The sequence below is a fragment of the Polyodon spathula genome, chromosome 59 (assembly GCF_017654505.1).
Source record: "Polyodon spathula isolate WHYD16114869_AA chromosome 59, ASM1765450v1, whole genome shotgun sequence".
Lineage (NCBI taxonomy): Eukaryota > Metazoa > Chordata > Actinopteri > Acipenseriformes > Polyodontidae > Polyodon > Polyodon spathula.
In genome coordinates, this window is record NC_054592.1 from 497,061 (window position 1) to 520,216 (window position 23,156).

General features: G+C 42.0%; 2 protein-coding genes across 2 annotated transcripts in view; both read left to right on the forward strand.

Moving 5' to 3' along the window:
• Positions 1-2,695: 2,695 nt before the first annotated feature.
• cpne1 (copine I) lies at positions 2,696-11,474 on the forward strand. The gene is made up of 16 exons (XM_041240145.1): positions 2,696-2,818; positions 4,343-4,474; positions 4,844-5,023; positions 5,451-5,525; positions 6,151-6,222; positions 6,452-6,535; positions 6,799-6,888; positions 7,347-7,445; positions 7,922-8,008; positions 8,300-8,359; positions 8,458-8,591; positions 8,727-8,781; positions 8,884-8,935; positions 9,172-9,305; positions 9,785-10,021; positions 10,465-11,474. Exons 2-16 carry the CDS (start codon positions 4,343-4,345, stop codon positions 10,588-10,590), a joined length of 1,617 nt encoding a protein of 538 aa, XP_041096079.1. The 5' UTR covers positions 2,696-2,818; the 3' UTR covers positions 10,591-11,474.
• Positions 11,475-13,884: 2,410 nt separating this feature from the next.
• Positions 13,885-23,156, forward strand: part of fer1l4 (fer-1 like family member 4) — a 29,274-nt gene continuing 20,002 nt past the window's right edge. The window contains exons 1-11 of the mRNA XM_041240095.1: positions 13,885-14,267; positions 15,581-15,636; positions 18,924-19,012; positions 19,516-19,615; positions 20,845-20,942; positions 21,056-21,097; positions 21,457-21,630; positions 22,057-22,117; positions 22,344-22,475; positions 22,715-22,777; positions 23,022-23,106. Of these exons, the coding sequence (XP_041096029.1) occupies positions 14,189-14,267; positions 15,581-15,636; positions 18,924-19,012; positions 19,516-19,615; positions 20,845-20,942; positions 21,056-21,097; positions 21,457-21,630; positions 22,057-22,117; positions 22,344-22,475; positions 22,715-22,777; positions 23,022-23,106 (979 nt within the window). The 5' untranslated portion in view covers positions 13,885-14,188. The remainder of the gene's footprint in view (positions 14,268-15,580; positions 15,637-18,923; positions 19,013-19,515; positions 19,616-20,844; positions 20,943-21,055; positions 21,098-21,456; positions 21,631-22,056; positions 22,118-22,343; positions 22,476-22,714; positions 22,778-23,021; positions 23,107-23,156) is intronic.

Sequence of the window (23,156 nt, forward strand, 5' to 3'; positions counted from 1 at the left end):
ATGGCAAGCTTCCGGAATCATAATTAAACCTCATTTGCATGTTTAAGGGAAGCGCTCTTAATTCTATTCCACAGTGCATGTATGAAAACTTACATACAATTGATTTACGAATTGTCAAATGTAAACTACAGATTTCAGTACAATAATGCTGCACAGTAAGTTTTGCAGCAACATAGAGCCTATAATCTTTTGGTCTTTAATTCCATCTAAATACACTGTACTTTATATACTATATTCAGCATTGTAACAATGCAATTAAAAAACACAATTTACACCATATGTAAAGACAATCTAGATTTGATTTAATGCTGCTACTAGTTATTCCATTGCCAGAAATAATATCCCCAGGAACAAGGGTCTACTTTGGAGAGGGACCTGAATAAACATCACGCTTGCATCTTTAGCAAAATCTAGAGTTGCAGCTCAGAATAAAGAAAAAAGCTGTAAAACCAATGATTTTCTATTCAGAATTGATGTGATGTTGCTTGAACATCTCCTTTATGATTTAGTTGCTTGAAAAAGTTTGTATGTCGTGGTCTTGAGGGTTAAACTGTTGCATCCTTGTGCAGTGGGGATCTCAGGATTTGAACTCATGACCTTTTTACTCTAAAGCGAAGACTACCAGATCAGAATTACTGGAAACTAAACTCCTTCAGCCAAGCCTGTGTGGGTTCTGTACAGTAGCCTGGGTGTGACCCACAATGCCCAATTGACTTTACTAAGTAAATGTCCACTCGGGGTCCTACAGCAGTTTTACTTGGTGCCTGTCACAATGGACAGGCAGCCTTCTGTGTTGTCTTCCTCATGTACAGCAGCAGTATAATTAATGGACTCTGGCAGACAGTTTGGAGGTGTGTCCTCACAGTGGGAATTTGTATGAAGTGCCTTTATGAAGTCTTATTTTTTCTTTGCACCTGACATGATCAAACACCAAATCCGACATGCAAGTAAATTGGCATTGGGATTGTGCTGCAGGTAGGGCTGGATTTTTCATAAATGTTAGTGTTTTAGCTTGTGTAAAAGTGTTTGTTCAGCTGTGTGCACCACAGGTGCAGACATGTATGCCTTTGGAAGTTTGCAACTGGTAACAGTCGAGCAGGGTTCTGCTTTCAAAGACTGGTACCCATCAATCTGGTGTTAAATGCTGCCCTTTAAGCAGCGAGTTGCACAATTGCCCAAGAGTTTTCCACTATATACAGATATGTGTTTTTTTTTTAATTTATTACTGCAGTTACTTTTTAGTGAGTTGCTGAAACTTGCTCAGTCTTATGAAAAGGGCCCTTAGCTTGCTGGTTTGTTTAAAAAATATGAATTCACTTCCACCAGGGTTTTTTTTTTTTTTTTATATAGATACAGTGCTGGTCCTGTTGCAAGTAGTAACAAAGTTAACCCTTAGTTTTAAGACAGTACACAAAGCTGTGCCTCTTCAGTTAATCGGCTACGCTTGTGGGATGTACCTGGTGGCATTCAACAAAGGAAAAGCTTCTGTTCGGTTTTGATAACAGAAACCTTGGCAATATGACGCTTCTGATGGGAATGTATTCACGCATGTGTCTTGTTTCTTACACATTTTATTAAATGCACCACTGTTGTGACATGCTGGAGCAATTGTGATGACAGAATGGGTATGGTGGTATTTGCTAGTAGCAGTTTGGGGTCGATTTGAAGATGCATATGCTTTACTCTTCTGGACACTAGACTAATTTATGAATGTATAGGCATCAGCAGACACCTTCCTATTTAATAATATCAATTAGCGACAGAGTTCTCACTGTGACAATCAAGACAGCTAAATTGGGCAAATAAGCATGCATAGGCTTGAAGCACCTCCTGGTAACCTGCACTAGTGGCTACCAAACACTTTGCAGACCCCAGAGATGAAGAAGCCACGTGTCTTGTCTGTGTAATTTATGTTTGCTGAGAGCTGGGTTTTGAGTTGTGCATTTTTGTGTGTTTTAGTGTGTACCTGTTTTGCATTTTGTAAGTTGTGATTCTCCCGTGGGGTCGAGATGTCGCCTCTCATTGTGGTTTGGCAAGGCGATTCCTAGGGTTAACAGTTCAATACATTGCACATTGGACTACGTGACCCAGCCACTGCTGGAGAGTGGAGAAAGGCAGGTACAGTAATTCTGACCTCTGCTATAAATTCGTTGTGTATGTTGGGGTTATATGGTCCAGTTTTGGTGATTTGACGTTTTGTATTGGCTGTGCGTAACGATGTGGTGATAATCGCTCATCTGCTTCGTACCAGTGGCGACGACAAACTCGCTACACACAGAGGTGTCTTAAGAACTTACTGGGCGGTTAGTTTCATTATTCACAAACTTAATATTGTTAATGATTATCCGTTTGTGTGTAATATTAATTTGTCAGATGTTACTGAATATACGGGGGATTTTTTGTTTATTTAAATAAATGCAGTATGGGCGATCGTATTTTGGAAGCATGCATGCAATAAAGGCAGGTTCGTGTGAGGTCTTGCAAACAGAGCGGGTTTTGCAGACTCATGTCTGGCTGGACTGCGAGGCTGCTTTTCTTAGCTGAGTCTGCTTAGTTGGGGGTTGGCGCTGCAGTGCAGGGATACCGTCAGAGTTTAACTGACATCCCTACTGGTCGAATAGCAGTGTTCATATTGTTCGTTTGCAGCCAATCAATGTGAACGTACAAGCAGGGGCGGGATTGCCACACCCTTCGCTCGGCTGCTGTGCAGAGTTGAGTTCTGTTTCAGCTTGCATTACTCTGCGGCGGTAATCAGTGGCTGCTTTTCTCCGGTCCAGGCGGCTTGTCGAATTGCTTGATCTTTGTAGCATTTGCATAGGTAAGATCTAGATTGCATGTGGTGTTTTAAACGAACAAATACCTTATCTTTACGTTTTCTGTTTTTGCATCTGTATTAGGCCACTAGCCTCGTACTGTAATAGTGAACGGCAGACAAACTAACGTCTTTTTGGGTGGAGATTGCACGATTGCGTCAGAACAAAATAAACGATTGAAGAAAATAGGCCTCGAAACTTTATTTACTTCTCTCCTAAAGATTATTCCTTGACTCTTTATTTTCAACTCTTTTGGTTAAAGTTTTTTTGTTTTTGTAGATCTGTCCGCAAATCCCGCCCTAAGCAAAGGCGACGGATTTGAATCTCGTCTGTAACTTTCCTGCGGTCCACGCCTTCCCCGCTTTTTGACTTGTTTCCTTTCTATTTGTATTTTATTATTACTGTAAGTGTGGACCTTACGAGAACGAGAGAACTGTAATGTCTCACACACTCCTTTTGAATATTTCCGTGGCATTTGATTTACGCTATTTGTACATCACACTCTTTTAAATAAGATATGCTTAACTTCCTGTTATTTTAATCTTCTGCTTACTGGACTTTCTCTTTATAGAAAGAGAGAGTGTGTGTGGCTTTGACAAATCATAACAACTTCCTGTACAATGCGTTTATCTTCTAAAGAATGCATCTGCTTTCTTTACAAACTCCTCTTTTAAGATGGGACAGCTAGCTGTTCTCATGACTTGCATTTGCGTACCGATTTCAACGGCTTTTACTTGCCCAGTATGAAAGTGCACAGACTGTGGTTGATCAACGGAATTGAACACAATATAAAATAAATAACAGATGCCTTTTCAGGCTTTCATGAGCTCCAATTGAAAACACTGTCCAGGTGATTTGAACTAAGGGGGCAGTGAGAATAACAGCATCCTGCTCTTTGTTGGCATTTCAGCCAGTCGTTTTATTTGCTCTTTGGTTGTCTATTCCTCCCTTCCTGTAAGAACAGGTTTTTTCTGACCAGGCAATGCAGTTGAGACTGGGGAGGTGCCTCAGATGGTGTCTGTGGGATTGCTCCGTAGTGCCTGTTTAGTACTGTACTGCATGTGATGAATACCAGTCTGTGTGTGTTAGATAAAAGAGCACCGTTGAGGTGTGTTTACACTTAAACAAACAACCGAATGTGCAAAAGGTTTCCTTTTAAACGCTCCCAATCATAAAGGTAAAACCAGTTTGGGCTAAACTTTTGAGTAATACCCTGCAGCCGAGCGCTGAGGAGGCTGTGGGGTGAGGAGGCTGTGGGATCTGGAGTTTTTTAAAGCCTTGTTTACCGCTTAACAGCAAATCATTTAGCAGTAAGGGGTATTTGCATTGCAAGTGCTGATTTGTTAAATGAGTTTAGGACATGTTGCATTGTGCTCTGCTAACTGCTTTCAAAGACCACTCCCTTTAAAGCAGGGGGAAGGGGGGGGGCACCGAAACACCATCGCACGTTTTAAATGCATGCGTTGTGCAGGATGAATATAAACTGCATTCTTCATTTTGTTTGTGTTTTTCTCTCCTCTGTTTTTCAGATGGCGGTGCAGTGTGTAACCAAGGTGGAGCTGTCGATTTCATGTCAAAATCTGATTGACAAAGATGTGGGGTCAAAGTCAGACCCGCTGTGCGTGCTATTGCAGAGCACAGGAGAAGACAAGTGGGTCGAGGTATGGGCGATCCTGTTTACACCGTTTCAACTGGAGCGGCACTGTGCCACTGGCTAATGTTCGTGCGTTACCACCTGGTTAAAGTGGTCACTGCGTGGCTTGCATGATGATTCGCTTGCAAACAATAAGGCATTCGCCAAGAATATTACTATTCAGTGCTTATCTTTAAAGATTTATTATTTTTTGTTATGAAAGCTAAAGTTTTTATTTACCTATTTAAAAGTGAAAGTTCTTTTGTGGTTGGGGTGAGTGTATATATACTATAGGTATAATTCAGAGCAATGTGATATGCAGGACTGTGTAATCTAGCTGACTTTTTGAAAGCAGCCCACAAACAGCATGCTTTAAGCTTGTGTTGCTGTGCAACAGCTGGACCGAACTGAGAAAGTGAAGAACTGCCAGAGTCCTGAGTTCTCGAAGAAGCTGCGGGTGGATTATTTCTTTGAGAAGGTGCAGAAGCTCAAGTTTGGAGTCTATGACATAGACAACAGCTCTGTGGACCTGGGTGACGATGACTATCTGGGAGGATTTGAGTGTACACTTGGGCAGGTAAGTTAATGGAAACAAGTTAAATAAACACAATGCAACAAAATAAATCACTTTCAGAAATAGAGGTGATCTATTACTGTCAGCTCACTACAGTGACTTCTGAAAGAAAATGCAATATTTTTATCGTACTATTTTATTCCTACTATGTAATAATTGTCTGAAGGTGTGACTTGTGGGTATAGATTTAAGCATGCATGAATGTTAGTTGTATATTTGAGAATATGTTTGGATTGTAAGATTGCACGCTTGTCATTTTAAAAATGTAATACAGATAGTTATAAAAAAAAAAAATAATTGACCCAAGGCGACTCCAGTAAAGACTCAGGTTTGTTTCATATGGCTAGCATGGCTGTTGGCGTTCAGGTTCCTCTGGGACTGGATGTTTCAGTGGGTTTCCTGTACTGATGAGATTTATATCCAATTCTAGATTGTGTCCAGTCGGAAGCTCATCAGGCCGCTGGAGTTGAAGAAAGGAAAGCCTGCCGGTAAAGGCATGATCACTGTAAGGCTTCAGTTTATAATAACTACCAGCTTATGAAACTCTTAATGCTCTGGATAAGGCAGATCCAAGCAGCTCTCATTCAGACTTGTCACGGGGGCACTACTGCTCATGGTTGGAGTTTCTCATTCGTGGCCTTTTCTTGTTGCAGATATATGGGAGCGCTGTTTGTGGTTAACCCTTTCAGCTACAAGGGACGTGTGTCCCACAAATGAAAATAATGCGACCCTTCTTGCAATGAGGTGCACAAAACAAGGGTTAAAATGTACTGACTGGTTGGATCTGGTCAATGTCCTCCTCCTCCTCCTTGATGCTTGAGTCACTCCAGTGAATTGAGAAGAAACAGTTTGAACAACCACTCAATCCTTGTGTACCTTAAGGGATTAAGAGCAGTTGTAACTGAAAACCTCTTGCTGGTGAAATGAGATCTGTAGTTTTGTAATTCATTATATGTTTGCAGAAGTTACTATGAAGTAAATAATTACAATTCTTTTTATTTTTTTTTTTAACTATTTCATCACTGGATGCCAGTAAACTGTTTTCTGTTGCATTGCTGCTGCTTTTCAAAAAACCTGCACATGCATCCTTTTGTTTGTAAGCTGTATTTTGATGCGTGCTTCGATTGCAGATTGGTGCAGAAGAGATCAGCGATAACAGGGCAATTGTTCTGGAAGTGGAAGCTCGAAGCCTGGATAAGAAGGTATCTCTCACCTTATACTGCAGTGAAGCAGTGTATATATGCATGCTGACGAGAAATGCTCAACACCGCTTGAGTGCAAGTGGGGAAGTCCAGTGCAATTACCGTCGGCATTGGTATGACTTGCTAGCTTATTATTCCTAAAGGTGTATGGAGTCTGTGTCTATTGCATGCCCTGACTGTGTTTTAATTTTTAATTTTTTATTATTATTATTGGTTTTTTTTTTTGTAGGACCTTTTTGGCAAATCTGATCCATTCCTGGAGTTTTCTAAGCAGGGGGAAGATGGCAAGTGGCAACTGGTTCACAGAACAGAGGTTTGGAAGTACTACCTGTAATCATTTTATTTCTGAACTGAGAATGGGCAATGCGTTCCTGGTGTTGGGCTTTTGGCTAACCACACCATCGTTTTCTGCAGGCAAATGAAACGCCCCTAACTTAGAATTTCAAGAAAGCTGTTTCATTTATTCTGAAGATTCATATTTGTGGATGATCTGTATGAAGTTTGATGTCATTGTGAAATGCTTCGATACACAAGCAGGCATGTTAATTCTCGCATGTTCAAAATTTTTATTTTAAGGTGATCAAAAACAACCTGAATCCTTCCTGGAAAAAGTTCTCAGTCTCTCTTCAAACATTCTGCAATAGTGACTTGAACAAACCAATTAAGGTAGGATGAGTTGCAGTCTTCCATACCCTGAACATTTTGGAATACAGTGCCATCACATACTTCAGATGTATACATTTTTATGCAAAGCTTACTGAGTTATTTTCATTAATTAACATGCCATAGTCAGTCACGTTCAAGCAAGAATGAAATACTTGCCATGTAATGTTTTTGGATCTAAAGTACAAAATAAAAGCTGACACAAAACAGTGAAGCAAACATTTTACTGTACTGTGATCAGTGCTCTGCCTCTGACTGGGCACCTGTACTCCCTGCAGTGTCTGTTTTGCTGTCAGTTGGCTTGTTATGATAAGGATGAAGACCCCAGCTCTGAGTTGATAGGGGAGGGTACACAACCACAGCAGCAGAGCTATTTGCAGCGAAAGACTGAGCAGTGAACAAGCTCCCTGTCTCCCTGTGCTAACCCCTTTCTCACTGGAGCCTCTCTTTTCCCTTTGCAGGTCAGTTGCATTGATTATGATAGCGATGGATCTCATGACCTGATTGGCAATTTTGAAACTAATGCAGCAGAACTGCAGAAAGCAAGCCTTGGCTCACCGGTGAGATCGAATTTCTTTTTTTTTTTTTTTCTCCCCCAAAAAAAGAAACTAAATGTCATGCTTGTGTTCTTGGGCTCAGCTGTTTGGTTGAGGTGTAAAACTGCCACAGTTTTCTGCACAGAAATACACAGACATTCTCAATTTATACTGCATGTTACCCATCTGGGGTCTGTACTGGGTGTGCCCTAAAATTCACTTTTATGGTTAATTCAGAATTAAAGAAACAGGAAAACGGGCTCGAACCATGCACTGTTTAAAGAACTAATCCACGTGTTGATTCAGCTCGAACAGTTCTGACCAATAAGCATTTCAAAGAGAACTGTCACTTCACTACCTTTCTCCCCCACTTCTTTGTAAGATTATATCATCTTGGTTTCATTAGTGCTGTTAATAAGTCTTGTGTTCCTGTGTGTTGTTTTCTTCTTTTACTAAAGGCAGAAATTAATTTAATATTTATTTTACCCGTCTCTGTAAAGGTTGAGTATGACTGCATTCACCCAGAGAAGAAACAGAAGAAAAAAAGTTACAAAAACTCTGGAGTTGTGAAGATAAAGTCTTGTATGGTATGACATTAAGCTTACTCTTTTTTGGTCTTGCATCCTCAGGCAGCTGTCTGTAGCTTTAAACACTAATCTTTCAGAGGTACTGCAGCCTGTTCCACATGCTGTTGATGAGCCCTGTATGTAATGTGTAACTAGTCTTTAAAAAAACACCAGCTTCACTGGCATGCCTGCTCTACTGTTACTGGCAGATGACAGTGGAAAAAGAAGCAAATGATTTATACAGGTACTAAATATGAGTATTCTTCTTGTGATGAGTTTAAAATTATACGTGTATTTTTTTTTTTTAAACAGATTGAAACTGAGTATTCGTTCCTGGATTACGTCATGGGAGGGTGCCAAATTAACTTCACGGTATGTTCTGCCGTTGCTGTTTTTGGCATTCACATAGTTAACGTTTCTCTTCACATAGTAGCTTTTGATTGGTGTGTTGGTGTCTGTTTTTCTTCCAGGTTGGTATTGACTTCACCGGGTCCAATGGGGATCCCAGATCCCCAGATTCCCTGCACTACATGAGTCCCAGTGGGATGAACCAGTACCTCACAGCACTCTGGGCTGTGGGACAGGTGATTCAAGATTATGACACGTAAGAACACGTCAGTATTTGAATGAATTATGCAGCTGACACTGCTGTACCGTTTGAGAATTATAATCCAGTTAAGAAAAAGTGAGTTTTTAGCTCGAGTTGGTTGAAACAATATTCCTCTGTTTTGCTTTGCAGAGATAAACTGTTCCCTGCCTTTGGGTTTGGAGCCTGTGTTCCACCGGACTCTAAGGTAAGACTTGCTCTTGTAGGAGACGTCCTTATTGTGGTGTTCAGGGGATGGGGTAGGTGGGAGTGTTCCCAGTAAATACTAATAGCGTCCACTCCTTTCAAGGTGTCTCATGAATTTCCACTCAACTTCAACCCCAGCAGCCCTTACTGCCAAGGTAAACGGCTTCATTCATTTTAGATGCAGTAAATTCTTACCTATGTAATTTTAAATATAGAAAAAACATGTGTTCTTATTAGCGTGTCTTTAGAAGCTAGTCTTTGGCTCAGCAGTAACAGGTATAATTATAGGATGTGGTAATGTTTAGAGACTCTAGTGTTACTACCACCACAAGAAACTATTGTATTGTAAACGTTGTATTTCAGGCATATTGTATTGTAACCTGTATTTCAGGCATAACTGGTGTCGTGGAAGCCTATCGTGCAGCTTTACCCCAAGTGAAGCTGTACGGACCAACCAACTTCTCCCCCATCATAAACCACGTAGCCAGGATTGCGTCTGGAGGAGCACAGCAGAACACAGCAGGTGTAAGTTCAGAGTGTATTCCTTTCTATAGGCAAGGTCTTGGGACTCCTAAGTACTGTGACAGTGTGCACCTGGTCGAGACTCAGTTATTATTAAGAGACATACATGCGGTTTCACAATGGACAGGCTGTGTCTTGTCATGTCACGTCGGGAGAGAAAATACTAGTTACATAAAACGATAGCTCTCCTGTCTGCCTGGGGTTGTCTGTAGGAAAACATTTTACATGCGCGCGCGCGCGCGCGTGCGTGTGTGTGTAGGCAGGTATTACCATCAATGTGCCAAAATCTTTCGTTTTGTCGACTTTCACCCTGTATGGAGTTTTATCTGAGTGGAGTTAGAAATAGTAAATAAAAATATAGTGAGTCAATGAGAAGCCCCCACAAATACAGGAGTGTGTGTGTGTGTGTGTTGCCCCCTGTTAGACAGGCCTTTGGCATCGTAAGCTGACCTCGACTCTAAATTAAAAAATGTTTCTTGCAGCAATATTTTGTTTTGTTGATCATCACTGACGGGGAGATCACCGACCTGGACCAGACCAGACAAGCCATTGTGAACTGCTCCAAGCTGCCCATGTCCATCATCATCATTGGGGTGGGAGAGGCGGATTTCAAAGCCATGGAGTTCTTGGACGGAGACAACGGTGTTTTGAAATCTCTGACTGGAGAGAGTGCTGCCAGGGATATTGTGCAGTTTGTACCTTTCAGAGATTTCATGAAGGTAAGCGTGTCCTCTCTTCTGCTGTAGCAAACCAGGATAGTGTGCGTTAGTCAGAGTCCTTTGACACGTCTTTACGTGTGTGTGCGTGTAACTTATATTTATATGCAATGATATAAAAAATTGAGGAGTGCCTATTGTGGATTAGTGCCTGTTGTGGATTAGTGCCTGTTGTGCTAATTATTTGGTGCTTCTGTGAAGTACTGCTAATGTGTGTGCTCTTTAAAGAATAGGCATGATCATGCTCTTTACTTCTAATGACCCAACTGTGTGGATCGTATTTCTTTTGTACAGGATATTTACATCAAGTGCAATCTGATGGCTGAATGCAGTAACGGTTCCCTTTTTGAAGGGTGCTTTTGTTTTGCTTGTCCTGGGGCAATGCTGTAGTGAGTGCTGTGCTGTGCAGCCCCCTTCACTGGTGCCTGTGCTTACCGTTTCCCCAGGCCCCTAAGGAAGCCCTTGCCCAGTCTGTGTTGGCTGAGGTGCCCAGCCAGGTTGTTTCCTACTTCAAGATGCGCCGGCTGGCTCCAGTGCAGCCCCCGAAGCCTCAGGCGAAGGTGACCCCCTGAACCAGAGGAGCAGGACCTTTCCTTTCAGCTCTGCCTCCTCGCTGGAGCGCCTGTGTGAAAGGGAGGGGCTGCACTGCCCTGTTAGACCTAATCTCATTCCGGAAGTTGCCACTTATTTTTTTGATATTTTTGTTTAGTTTAAGAAAAAAAAAAAGTACTACTTTTAAAATTGTAATTGTATTATAACAAAGATTAAGCCAATATAACAGAATAGGTCAGTAATGTGAGTATTACAGTCCTAGAAAAATGCATTTTGGAGTTTCAACGAAAGAATGCCAGTCCTTATTTTATTAACAAAGACATGTGTTTACAATATAAATTTCTGTCTTGTATTCATGTTTTTGTGTTTTTTTCATGGAACTTCTAATAGAAAGGACTATCAGCTTAGCGTGCACTGTAAACAATTGCACTTCCAAGCTTTTCCTGCTTTTTTTAATGTATGTAAACTATTTGCAGTGATGCCAGTATCTGCAAACTGTATATTCTGCACCTGCTTATAGTGTTCATACTTTTTCTTTAAACTGCAGTGTGACAATGTATGCAAGTTATTTGCACTTCTCTATAAGGGATCTTGTACCAAAGTGAACTGTTAAGCCTTACTGCAATTCCATAGGTCAGGGTTCACTGAAACGCAATTTCAGAGTTCCCGTCCTGGCGGTCCGTCACATGCTCTTGCAGGTGAAACTGTGTTTTATTGTAGCCTGTGCATGTGAAGTGTGGCTTTGGCTGCAAAATCATGTTAAAATAAAATAAAAACCTTTATTACTGAATGCATGCTTATGATCTGGGTGTCAGCAACCTCTGCATTGTGTTTGTACCACTTGAGACTCTTTGCAGTCCATTTATTCAGCACTTGTCAGGTCCAATTTATTTTCACACGCGCTGTTTAAAGTTTTTTTTTTTCAGAGTGAAATGGGTTTAAAAGACATTGAATGGCAAAAGGACACTTGGTACTGCATCTCCAGCCAAGCCCCACCCCGTATTCACTGTATTTTCTACATACCTCTTTATAGACGTGCATACTGATAAATCCACTCTTGATCACTCGTTTTATCACCAAACTCCTCAATAATGCGATCCAAGTCATTATTTTATTACTGTAATCTCCAGAAAGCTCTGCAAATGTCTGTGATATTCTTTGAGTGCTGGATGCAGAAGCAGCTGCCTCCTTTATGTCTGTGTTATCTCTGTAGTGGACGGGGCGATGAGATATGCCTTGAAACGGCTAGAGACCTGTGCTTTTACGTTTTTTAGTTGATGTTCGACAGGGTCCGACATCGGACTGGAAAGGGAAAATTGTTATGTCGGACCTGGTCCAACACAGGACCCCAAATGGTTAAAAGTGTTATGAACCCCCTTTTCCCTGTGATAGCGCTGTGGTAGCAGCTTGGTTTATCTGAGATCGTTCCTCTCCAACAGCACAGGAGCTTGCTGTTAAATATGTACAGCGAGGGTGCTGGGTGTACAGGATGGCAGTAACATGTGGTTCTGTACCTGGCCTCTTGCTGCAGTTTCCTTGTTTTCTGATTTTAGTTCTCTTGTTCTGGTGGTATAAACACAGTGCAGTGGCTGAAGGAGAGCTGTGCACCTGGGCAAGGCTTTTCTGATATCATTCTTGGAAAACAAGTGTAATTCATAGATTTCTGTTGAGTATCTCCTGTACAAACACACTTTTGATATCAAGTAGTTTTTGCACCAAAAATGAACAATAGTAATGATATGCATTGTTCTTAAAATGCAGAGATTCTGCTTAAATGCCACTTACAAATCTAATGTCTTGCAGAATATGCCGTAGATATGCTTCTGTTCTTTCTTTAACCTATGGCTTAGCGAGGCAGATGATGGGAATGTAAGCATTTTCTGTTGCATCCAAACTGGTGTTCAGTTTAAAATAAAACCAGTTTCCGCATGCAGTGTTATTTTGTGGCTTTGTTCTCAACAGATGAGTAGCCAATACAAGGGTGCCATGAAGTCTTTACCCCACCCCTGGATTTTTGCAAATTCAGCATGTACAGTAGTGAGGCACAAGGCAAGTGCTTATTCATTATTGCCCAGCAGTATGAAATGAATGGCTTGCACTAACTTGCTTTTGAATTCCAGGACCGTGCTGCTTTTGCAAATTCTATAGATTTAGGGTTGGGATATTTTGGAACTTCCTTTCGGAAGGATTAGGGATAAAATGAAGTTTCTGATTTTGAAAGCTTCATCCCTGTAGTGAGTGAGTTTTACAACCTGCTTTGAATGCAACAGAATGCTGCTATACAACAATATATATATATATATATATATATATATAGTATAATAAAACAAAAACAATGTTCAGATGTGTCTTGGCTTTTTCTTTCATGTATTCGTTTTGTCATTTTAACACAGGAACACCAGGAGGCTCCTGCAGCAATGTGCTTCGATTCTCGCCTCTGCAGATTTACTGTTACAATAGATACAATAAAAAGCACATTCACACTTGGTTGTAGTTGCTAACTGGGATGACATTGACATGCTGTGCAAATTTGGTGTGGGCATGCCATGTGTAATGACACCAAGCCACCAGTAGATGGCAATGGATACTATCCAGAAAGCTGTGCGCTCATCTGGTGCAGGAAGCAGTAGGGTTGGAACGTGTGAAGTTTTATGCAAGAACTTTTAAAGCGTTTTTCTTTAAAAAAACAAAAAAAAAAAAACAAAAAAAAACCCAATTTCTGTTCAATGTTGACAGTTTTTCTTGTGTCACGGAGGCAAACTTGGAAACAACTAAGTAATTTGCTCACTGCCTGGCAGATGTATTCTTTAAACTAATCAATTCACAGCATGCGATAGAAAATGTGACTGACTTTGTCTTGGTACTGGGTGCTATAGATTTCTCATCTTTGCAGACATCAGTATTGCCTTTTTATCTTGACTGCATTGCTCCGCAGCATTGAAGACTGGGTTGCTAGTTTTTGCAGATGAAAGAGAAGGCTAGGAGGTCTTTGGTAATGCATGAAAAAAACTGGGGCTTTCTTTCATCTTTTGACTCCTCCTTTCATTTAGTCATGCCTTAAATGTGGAGACTAAAATAAAAATAATACAATCATTTCCTCATAATGGATCAAGCCAGTGTTGTGTGTGGTTTTTTTTTTTTTTTTTTAAACAAATGTACAATACAGATAACTACAAACCCCTCCCTGTTGCTCTCAACCCAGAGTCAATAGCTGTTTTATTTGCCTAGCCTGGGACAGGTCCTGCCATTAGCAGTGAAGCAATTTCTTGTGCAGCCTGGGCCGCCCTCCTCGTGCTCTGTGTGGGAGTGGTTGAGCAGACTTCAGAGAGGGAGTTCCTTGTGCCCTAACCTGCTGGGTGAGTCAGCTTCTGAATCGGTGCAACCTGTCGATCTCGCCAGAAGCAACGTTGCTCCCGTGCCTGAGTGAGCCTCCACTGCCACAGCATCAGCGCTATTCCTCTGTGAAGCTACACCTGTACCAGCGCGACTCACGCTAGAGCGCAGGCAACTCACAGGGGCCTTCAGTAAAACAACAACAATGCAGAGTACATGAAAAACCAGAGAACTGCCTGGGAGTGAACAGTACTGTATCCAAACTAGTTTGTAAACGCCAGCAAAATGTCCATCGCTGTCAACTTGAAAAAGATCTCTAACTTGCCTGGAAAATATGACCGACAAGTGGAGCTGATATTCAGAGGTAAGCCTTCTTGTCTCTAATTCTTTATTTAATGCTACTGCAGACACACTTAAAATAAGATTGAAGGATAAAAAAAACAAAAAAACCAACTTTGTTCCCACTTTGTTTTTCAAACACAGAAAGGGCCCTATTCACAAAACTTTAAAAATTGTTTTAAGGAATCTTTTTTAAAGAATAGATTTTGTAAAGATTTGTGGTGTTCTTTTAAGAATAGACAATGATCAGCCTCTTCAGCAACGTTGGTTTGTTATTGAACATAGAAGATTAGTTGAGAGATTGTAGATCCTTTCAAAGTTTTCGTCCACTCTGTTGTCTGTGCTCCATGCGCTGACGTTTCTGGTAGTGTGCTGATATGTAAATAAATTCTGTTCACCTGCGGGGTCTATCCACTCAACCTCCATCTCGATCTCCTGCCTGTCACTCAGCAGCGAATGCTACTCTGTCGCAAGCATTAATACCCTGTATCTTTCTAACAAGGGATTTAGGGGAGCACTCTAATGAAAGCTGAATCCCAAAACAATAATTGTGTGAATATAGTAATTGTTACAGCTGTGTATAGTGGCATTTAGAACCGAATTCCTTCATCCACCTTTTTTACATCTCCGCCCTGACTCTGACCCCACCGCAGTTGGATATGTGATGGATTACTGTGCATACCACTGCATTAACCCTAACAAGCCGGGAGCAGAGCATCACTACCCTAAACGCACTGCCTGGCTGGAAGGTAGGACCGCATTCCGTTCCCCAGTCATGCCTCTTGTCTCTGCTGCATGCCCTGCGCTGAAGCACGTTAAAGGGCTGCCTCTTCAATTTGAACTGCACCACAGAAAGGACAGGAACTTGATTGTCACAGATCAGCGCTCTGGCTGGTTCAAGGAACCCCTTACCCTGTTCACACTGGGAGTGCATCCTGGTTAGGTAACATGGCTTCAAGCGAGAAGAAGCTGTTGTATTGCAAAAGCAGCTTTAGTTGAAGGCCTTGTTTTGCAGAAGGAAACTGTGCAGGTGAATTTCCTAGTTGCTGGAATGCTGTGAGTAAAGAAACAAGCAAAGGCAAATCAGCCATAGTTACTTTTTTCAGGGAACAGTAAACAAATGTGCCTTACATATACAAAGCCCGTTGGCAATATTCTTTATCATGTAAGCATTGTGTTTAAACATTGTTCTTGTCTTGCCCCCGAGTATACCCAAAGCTGTTTCTTGTCTTCTTAAGAGAGAGGCTGTTTGTTTCAATTCCATTGCCATGACTCTAGAGGTTTTTTCACACTTAATACTCCTACAGTAACACCTAATTTTTACTTATTTGTTTTCAGGGTTCACCCACAGGATAAAGAAAACGCAATGTGAAAGCGAAGCTGTATTCAATGAGGTAAGTATCTGTCTCAGTGCTGATTTCTACTGACTTCTTTAGCAGGTACCAGAGCTTAACCTTGACTACATCGCCTGCAAATCTAATTGAACAATTGATCTGGTCAACAACGGCACACATAGCTTGGAAACCTGTCTGCCATTGTACAAGTGGCATACCTTTTGAATGGAGCATTCAGTGATTGCGTCTCATTTAACAATGCGCTCAATGAAGAAGGCTGATCGGTCCTTTTAATTTAGTTACAATATACGCACTGGTGTTATCAAAAGATACTCAAACACAATCATACAAACAAGTACATTGAGAAGAAAGCTTGTGCTTAGGACTGTTCCTCTGCGGGTGGAACAGGCGCTTCTCTCGCTGGGATTCTTCTGTAAGGTGCAAGAGCAGATTATGTGCTGTGGTCGCATTGTCAGATGCATGATGTTCCAGGGTCGCATTGTCAGATGAATGATGTTCCAGGGTCGCATTGTCAGATGCATGATGTTCCAGGGTCGCATTGTCAGATGCATGATGTTCCAGGGTCGCATTGTCAGATGCATGATGTTCCAGGGTCGCATTGTCAGATGCATGATGTTCCAGGGTCGCATTGTCAGATGCATGATGTTCCAGGGTTGCATTGTCAGATGCATGATGTTCTGTGGTTGCATTGTCAGATGCATGATGTTCCAGGGTTGCATTGTCAGATGCATGATGTTCCAGGGTCACATTGTCAGATGCATGATGTTCTGTGGTTGCATTGTCAGATGCATGATGTTCCAGGGTCGCATTGTCAGATGCATGATGTTCCAGGGTCGCATTGTCAGATGCATGATGTTCTGTGGTCACATTGTCAGATGCATGATGTTCCAGGGTCACATTGTCAGATGCATGATGTTCTGTGGTTGCATTGTCAGATGCATGATGTTCTGTGGTCGCATTGTCAAATGCTTTAGTTTTAAAGTGAAAGGTGTGTATTAGTAAAGGCTTTGACGATTATAAAGAAGGGTTAACAGTTTTATCACAATAATATTTTAATGACTGTTCATCTCTTCAAACACCAAATCAGCATTTTCAGGTAAAACTTCAAGAAATGTGCTTTCAGTTGACTTTGTTTCTTGTAAGTCTAACTGAGCATTTTAATAGCACATTGCTAGTGTAATTTTTCAAGTCACACTATAAAGTAACTATAAGTTTTCTTATAAATACCTTTAAGTTCTATAACTCTGTATTGCAGGAGCCTATTATTATTATTATTATTATTAATTTTATTAATAATAATAAAGGTATAATGTGGTTTAATGGCTAATGAATTTTCTGTACACTCCTCTCTCCTGCTTTCACACACATTGTAATTTTCATAACTGAGTCACTCTGAATATGCATCCCAGTGCTTTCAAGTTACTTCCTATTAAACCAGGTTCAGTAAAAATGCATTTGCATCCTGCAAGTGAAACGTGTCATTGAGCTGACAGGGAGGGAGATGGAACTGAAAGATTTTTCTTTCCGGGTCCCTCAAGTGTTGATGCTGCTGTGGGAGAGAGGGAGGGAGTATTAGAGCTCTGATCATTATTGTAATTGACCAGCTGGTGCACTTGGAAGCAAGGCTGAGCATCAGCTCTGAACATGTGGGCAGCAGGAAGGATCGCAGGCGCTTTCGGAGCACTGGAGCTGAAGCATCATCTGTCATGTGTTCTAGAAGGTTCAAAGCGTTCTTATTTTAGGTCTTTAACCTCCTCAGTGAAATGTATGACTTCAGAGCGTGTGTATGTGTGTGCACAAACTGTAGATTCTCTGCATATTAAAAAGTTACTCAATGCCAGAGCTTTCGGCGCTGATTGTAATATATTGAATTCTTGATCTGTAATGCCTTGAGGAAGTCCTGGGTGTTTATGAATAGTTGTTGAGATTCTAATATAGCAGAGGTTAACAGGTTCCAGCTCTGACTGGGCTATGTTAATGCTGCTCGGAGGAATCCAATCCCTTCACACACAATGCTATCAATGAAGCCACTGAGTGCCGTGGTCACTAAAGGGCTGGGACTCTGTGCTTTATCAGTGCCCAGCTCGTATTGAACACAGTCATCCTGACCACTGCTCGCTGGCTCTGTTTCTGAACACTTTTTGATATCTGATACAGTAATGGCTGAGTCATTCATTTGGGTGTTTCCTAAGTAACATTCCTGTGTTTAAATAAATAATATAAAAACGAGGGCTGGACTGAAACTCACAGAGCTGTTTTTAATTCTATTTTGGCTGAGTTCCTGAGAATATTTCAGCACAGTCAGGCGGTTCTCGACATATATTTAAGACTCTAACATGTCCCTGTCGCCTGGGAGAGACAATGGGAAAAGTGTAGTAGAAGCGTGAGCTAGAGCTTAGTGGTAAAGCCTAGTGAAAGTATAGCAAAGGAAGGCTAAAATAAACGAGAGAGTCCTCCCACACACACCCACAAACCCACCAGCTCTGGATGGGAAGGACAGAGCTGCAATCAGAGTATTTCACTACACAGAACAAACAACCACAGAACAAACACTGGCCAGGCAAAAGAAACCCAGCCAAGCAAACCCTCCCTTAGAAATGGTGCTGCAATTTAAAATAGGACTTCTGGGTAACGCGATCTCTTTGAGAGGATCTACCCAGGAGTCGTGGTGGTTTGGGTTCAGCATTTCCAAGCTGTGTTGACCTAACGACCACATCCCTTTCAGAAGAACAGCTGGAAAGCTCACCCCTGCAGTCAGTAATGCCTCATCAAACAAGGGGATTAGGGATCAGATTCGAACAGCACCGGTCTCAGGCAGGGCAAAGCAAGATGAAACCCAACATGCACAGCGTACAGTATGTGCATTCAGCTCAGGGTCTAGTGAAAACCTGATCTCTGTTAATACAGGGCTGTGAGATCTCTTATTGTGAATAGCAGTCAAACAGGTTCATATGTTTACAAAAGGAATAGCAGCAGCATAGGAATTTGTCTGCTTGACCTTCTAATTACATGATGTCTCTAACTACATGTTATATCACATTAAGTAGGTATAGTGGTGAAATTACAATGCAGCAGTTTCCTGCCCTCCAACAAGCTCTCTTCTCATTCCTAACCTCCACTAAACACCATTTGATTAGTTTGCTGTCAGATTTTTTGTACGAGGCGCTATCAAAGTGTGACCGTTCACTGTGAAAAAATACTGACAAAAGTGTTCTTGTTGAGATTTTCCGATGTGGGTTCAGAGTAAAAAGCAGCGGACTGTGAAAGCACACTGCGAGGGTCCAGTTTGATAAACACCTCTCTAAATATTCAATTCCTCTTTTTAGCAATTCACCTGGCCTCACTATGGGAAGCTCATCCCAGAGGAGATGCTGACAATCAAAGTCTACAACTGTAGCAAGGTCTTCAGCAATAGGTGGGTATGGAACAGCAGACACAGGGACCCAGTCAAGAGCAAAGCTTAGTGAAGCAGAGCACTAGCACAGCAGAATAGCAGAGAGCTTTGAAAAGCTTTGTGCTTCGTGCTTAGGGTAATGTAAACATGTAGTAATGAGCATGGGCTAAAGCGTGGGAAAATGCAGTGCAAGTATACCAGGTGAAGCCTTCTGTGGGTGGTAATGAAAGGATTGCCAGTGGGCTAAATTACTGTCACCTGAGTGTGTTATACTGTCTGAGCGAGTCCTGCTTTTGCCCTCTCCTGGGTGTGTTATGCTGGGGGAGTGAGTCCTGCTGTTGCTCTCTCCTGGGTGTTGCTGTTACCCTCTCCTGGGTGTTGCGTGCTGGGGGAGTGAGTGCTGCTGTTGCCCTCTCCTGGGTGTTGCGTGCTGGGGGAGTGAATGCTGCTGTTACCCTCTCCTGGGTGTTGCGTGCTGGGGGAGTGCACCCTGCTTTAACCCATGTGCTGTTCCTCTCCCACAGGCTCCTGGGGAAGCTGGAGATCACTCTGCAGCACCTGGTGTCAGCAGGGAGGCTGGTCCTCCGAGAAGCTCTTACTGACAAGAACTACAGTCTGACCGATGTGAGTGAGGGATGTTAACATTGTTTTTTGTTCAGTTTTTTTTTTTAAACATAATATAACTGTTATATTAAGAAGTTAAAAAAAAAAAAATAACCTGAACAAAAAATGTGTTATTCTAGTCGGCAGAATATGCCTCTCCATTGAAGAATATAAAAACAAAAAAAGAAGGGAACAGGTTGAAAATAAAAACCCCTGGACTGTTAGCAGTACTTGAGGACTGGCCACGGAGAGCCATCTGTTAAACTGAGGCTCTTTGGATGTGCTAACTATTAACTGTAACACTTGGCAAAGCTGCCAGCCCACACTTGGAGTCCCTGTAAAGAACCCAGGAGGCAGGAGGGGGATGGGTGCAAGCTCTCACAAAGTCTTTCCGGGCTTCAGTCTGTACACCTGCAGGATCGTGTTTGCTTTCTTTATGTCACAGAGGCTGTTGCCTATCCCATATCCTGGAGACATGACATCACCTTCAAAACAGATAAACAAAAAAGTGTAAAGGAGGGGGAAGGACAGTACACCAGACAAGCAAGAACGGTTCATACACTTAGAAAACAGTGCTCCCTCCAGACCTCTTAATTAACTGAAAGAAATTGAACTTCGGTATTACTGAGATGAGCGATAAAAACTGCAGGGCAGAGATGTATAAAATGAACTTGATGGAAAGAGGATCTCTCTGTGTATGTCAAGCATCCAGAATGCCCTGCATAGTACCGATCTCATGGAAGTGGTCAAACAACATTCTTCGCTTGTGAGTCAGATCCCAAGCTGGTGTGCAGGCCAGGCCCAGTGTGCTGCTGCTTTGCAGTGCAGTGGAGCGTGGGGACGCTTTTCATTTTGCGTCTTTCTCTTTGCTGGTTAAGATTGCAATCCAGACTGTTTTACCTCATATTTACAAGCATGCTAATTCTTTGCTTTTCAGGTGAATTGAATCGCTGCTGTTGTTTTATGTACCGTATTGTCAATTGCTATCCGGATGTAAAACTTGACCGTTAACAAACAAAAAGGACTCTTTTTTTCCCCTTGTGAAACTAGACCCTTCTTAGCTTCTGAGATATGAGGAAGCCACTGCAATATCATAGAATATTTCTGCATGTCATATACGTGAGGGAGGTGTGCTTTATTCCCGAGGTGTGTGTTATTCACACGGTGTGCACAATGAGATTTCTGCAGTGATATCAGAATGATTCTGTGAAGCTACACGGCTGAGTGAGCCTGGTTTCGTTCTCTCACAGGTTTTCATCGAGTTGGATATCCGGTATCAGCCACTGGAAGGCACAGCGGGGGGCTGGCTGGAAGATGACTTCCTCTCCTCCCACGATGAAGATGACGGGTATGTCTGCACAGTGCCGCCCTGTCCTCATGCTGCTCTGCCTGTATTGGGATCCCCCCTGGTGTATTCAATTGTGCTCCCACTAATGTAGTCCCTTTTGTCTCCTCCTGCAGGACTGGACTTATTATACAGAATGTCGGCTATTTCGACCCAAAGTAAGTGTGGTTCTGCTTGAGAAGTGTCCCATTGTGTTGTGTGCAGAATTTCACTTTACATTAAGGATATGTTCTAAATATGTAATAACATATAATACACAAAGGATGTTAAGAACGTGTATTGTTGTTGTTGTTGTTGTTATTATTATTATTATTATTATTATTATTATTATTATTATTGTTATTATTAGAGATGCTTATCCATGTAAACTCCTGGTTAACACTAGTTTTGGGATCCATTATTAGCAGTTATATGCAGCCTATAAATAAACCTGCTATTAGTCACTCTATGAACAGGTATACATTCTGATTATAAACAATGAGCTGCAGTGTTACTGACCCCCTTGCTGTCCCGGCAGGACGAGGGAGGTGAAGCGCACTGACAAGCTGGACCGCGAGGCTCGACGGCTGGGGAAGAGCCTGGTGAAGAGCGGAGAGGAGGGGGAGGAGGGGGACGAGGACGATGACGACGATGACGACTACGATGTTTCAGAAGTCGAGTTCTCAAACATCAACTTCACACACATCAAGAGGTGCAGTGACACATTAGAAACTATAGATTATTGTGCAATACTGGAAACCCCAACAATACTGCTTTTGTATGCAGGTCTTTTGGAATTCTATTACTATTGACAGTTTTCCTATGCTTTGCCCATGGTACCTGCCATAGTTAACAATATTTTGCAATTTTATATATATATGCTTTACCATACATCTCTGGGCTTTACAGTGTTTCCCTATACTTTGCCATGCTTTCTGTATGCTTTATCACACTTTGCCATGCTTTCTCTATGCTTTACCACATTTAGCTATGCTTTTACTATAGGAAACCTTTGTAAGGGTACAAGTGTGGCAATGCCCTGGCTGTCTGGACTGACTCAGGAGGGCTCTGATTTCTCTTGCTCGTGTTCCCTCAATGCTTGCCCTGCCTTTTAGCTGCTTGATCTTTCTGTTCACAGTCGCTGCCGATTCCTGTCAAAGACTGAACTGACTGCCACACCCAAAGTGCAGAGTTTCCAGGTAAGGCAGAGAGCAAACAAAACACAGCCCCTGCTCCACTGAGGCCTGGGGACCTTAGATACACTGACACCTCTAGTCACATTTCACAGAACCTTTACGTAACTTGGTGCCTTGTTCAGTGGAAGGAAAAGCAACCATTTGTAGCAGAGGTCAATTTAAAAAGTTTCAAGCGTGTGATTATTTCAGTATCAGTGCTCTCTCTCTCTCTCTTGTTCTTTTGTCCCAGATCAACGTGAATGTGCTGGAGGCTCAGAAGCTGGTCGGGGTGAATATTGACCCCATGGTTTACGTGAAGGTGGGGGACGAGAAGAAACACACAGCAACACAGAAGTCAACAAACTGTCCTTTCTACAATGAAGTAAGCAGAGTTCTGCCATAGTGGATACACCCATTCAGAAACCCATTACAGGCAAAGAAAAGACCAGCAATACACTGCAGATACCAAACACAGAACAGAAGAACTGACACCTTGAAGTGGAACCTGTGAACCCACCTCCTATTGTGTTTGAACCCGCCTCCTATTGTGTTTGAACCCGCCTCCTATTGTGTTTGAACCCGCCTCCTATTGTGTTTTCTCATCTTTTCTCTTTCTTTCAGAATTTTATGTTCGAGTTCCAGGAACCCCAAGAGGTTTTGTTTGATAAAGTTGTTGAAATTTCAGTAAGTTTCTCATTTTCTTCATTTTCTGCGATTTTATACATTTTTGGACAAATTTATTTTATTTTTTTTATAAAGTCCAAGACGGCATTGAAAATTGTGCATTCCCTTAACAATTAACGTTCTGTAACAATGTCCTTTTGCTGATATACTGTAATGCAGACAGCACGGTGTGATCCGGATTCATGTTCTGGGGGTTGCAGTTGCTCGATCCCTGTGTAAATGCATGTCTTTTTATTCTGAACAGGTTGCGTATAAAAAGAGGTTCTCGTTCTTTCCCACCTGGTTGGGAACATTCAAGATCGATATCAGCACCGTCTACAATCAGCCTGGTGAGTGTGTGCGAGGCTCCTCAGCTGCCAACCAGGGCCCAGGCCAGCAT

Coding starts and splice junctions, on each gene's coding strand:
- cpne1 (XM_041240145.1), top strand. CDS start 4,343: ATGGCGGTGCAGTGTGTAACCAAGGTGGAGCTGTCGATTTCATGTCAA. Junction 8,009..8,299: donor TGAAGATAAAGTCTTGTATG/GTATGACATTAA, acceptor TTTTTTAAACAG/ATTGAAACTGAGTATTCGTT. Junction 8,782..8,883: donor GTGTTCCACCGGACTCTAAG/GTAAGACTTGCT, acceptor ACTCCTTTCAAG/GTGTCTCATGAATTTCCACT.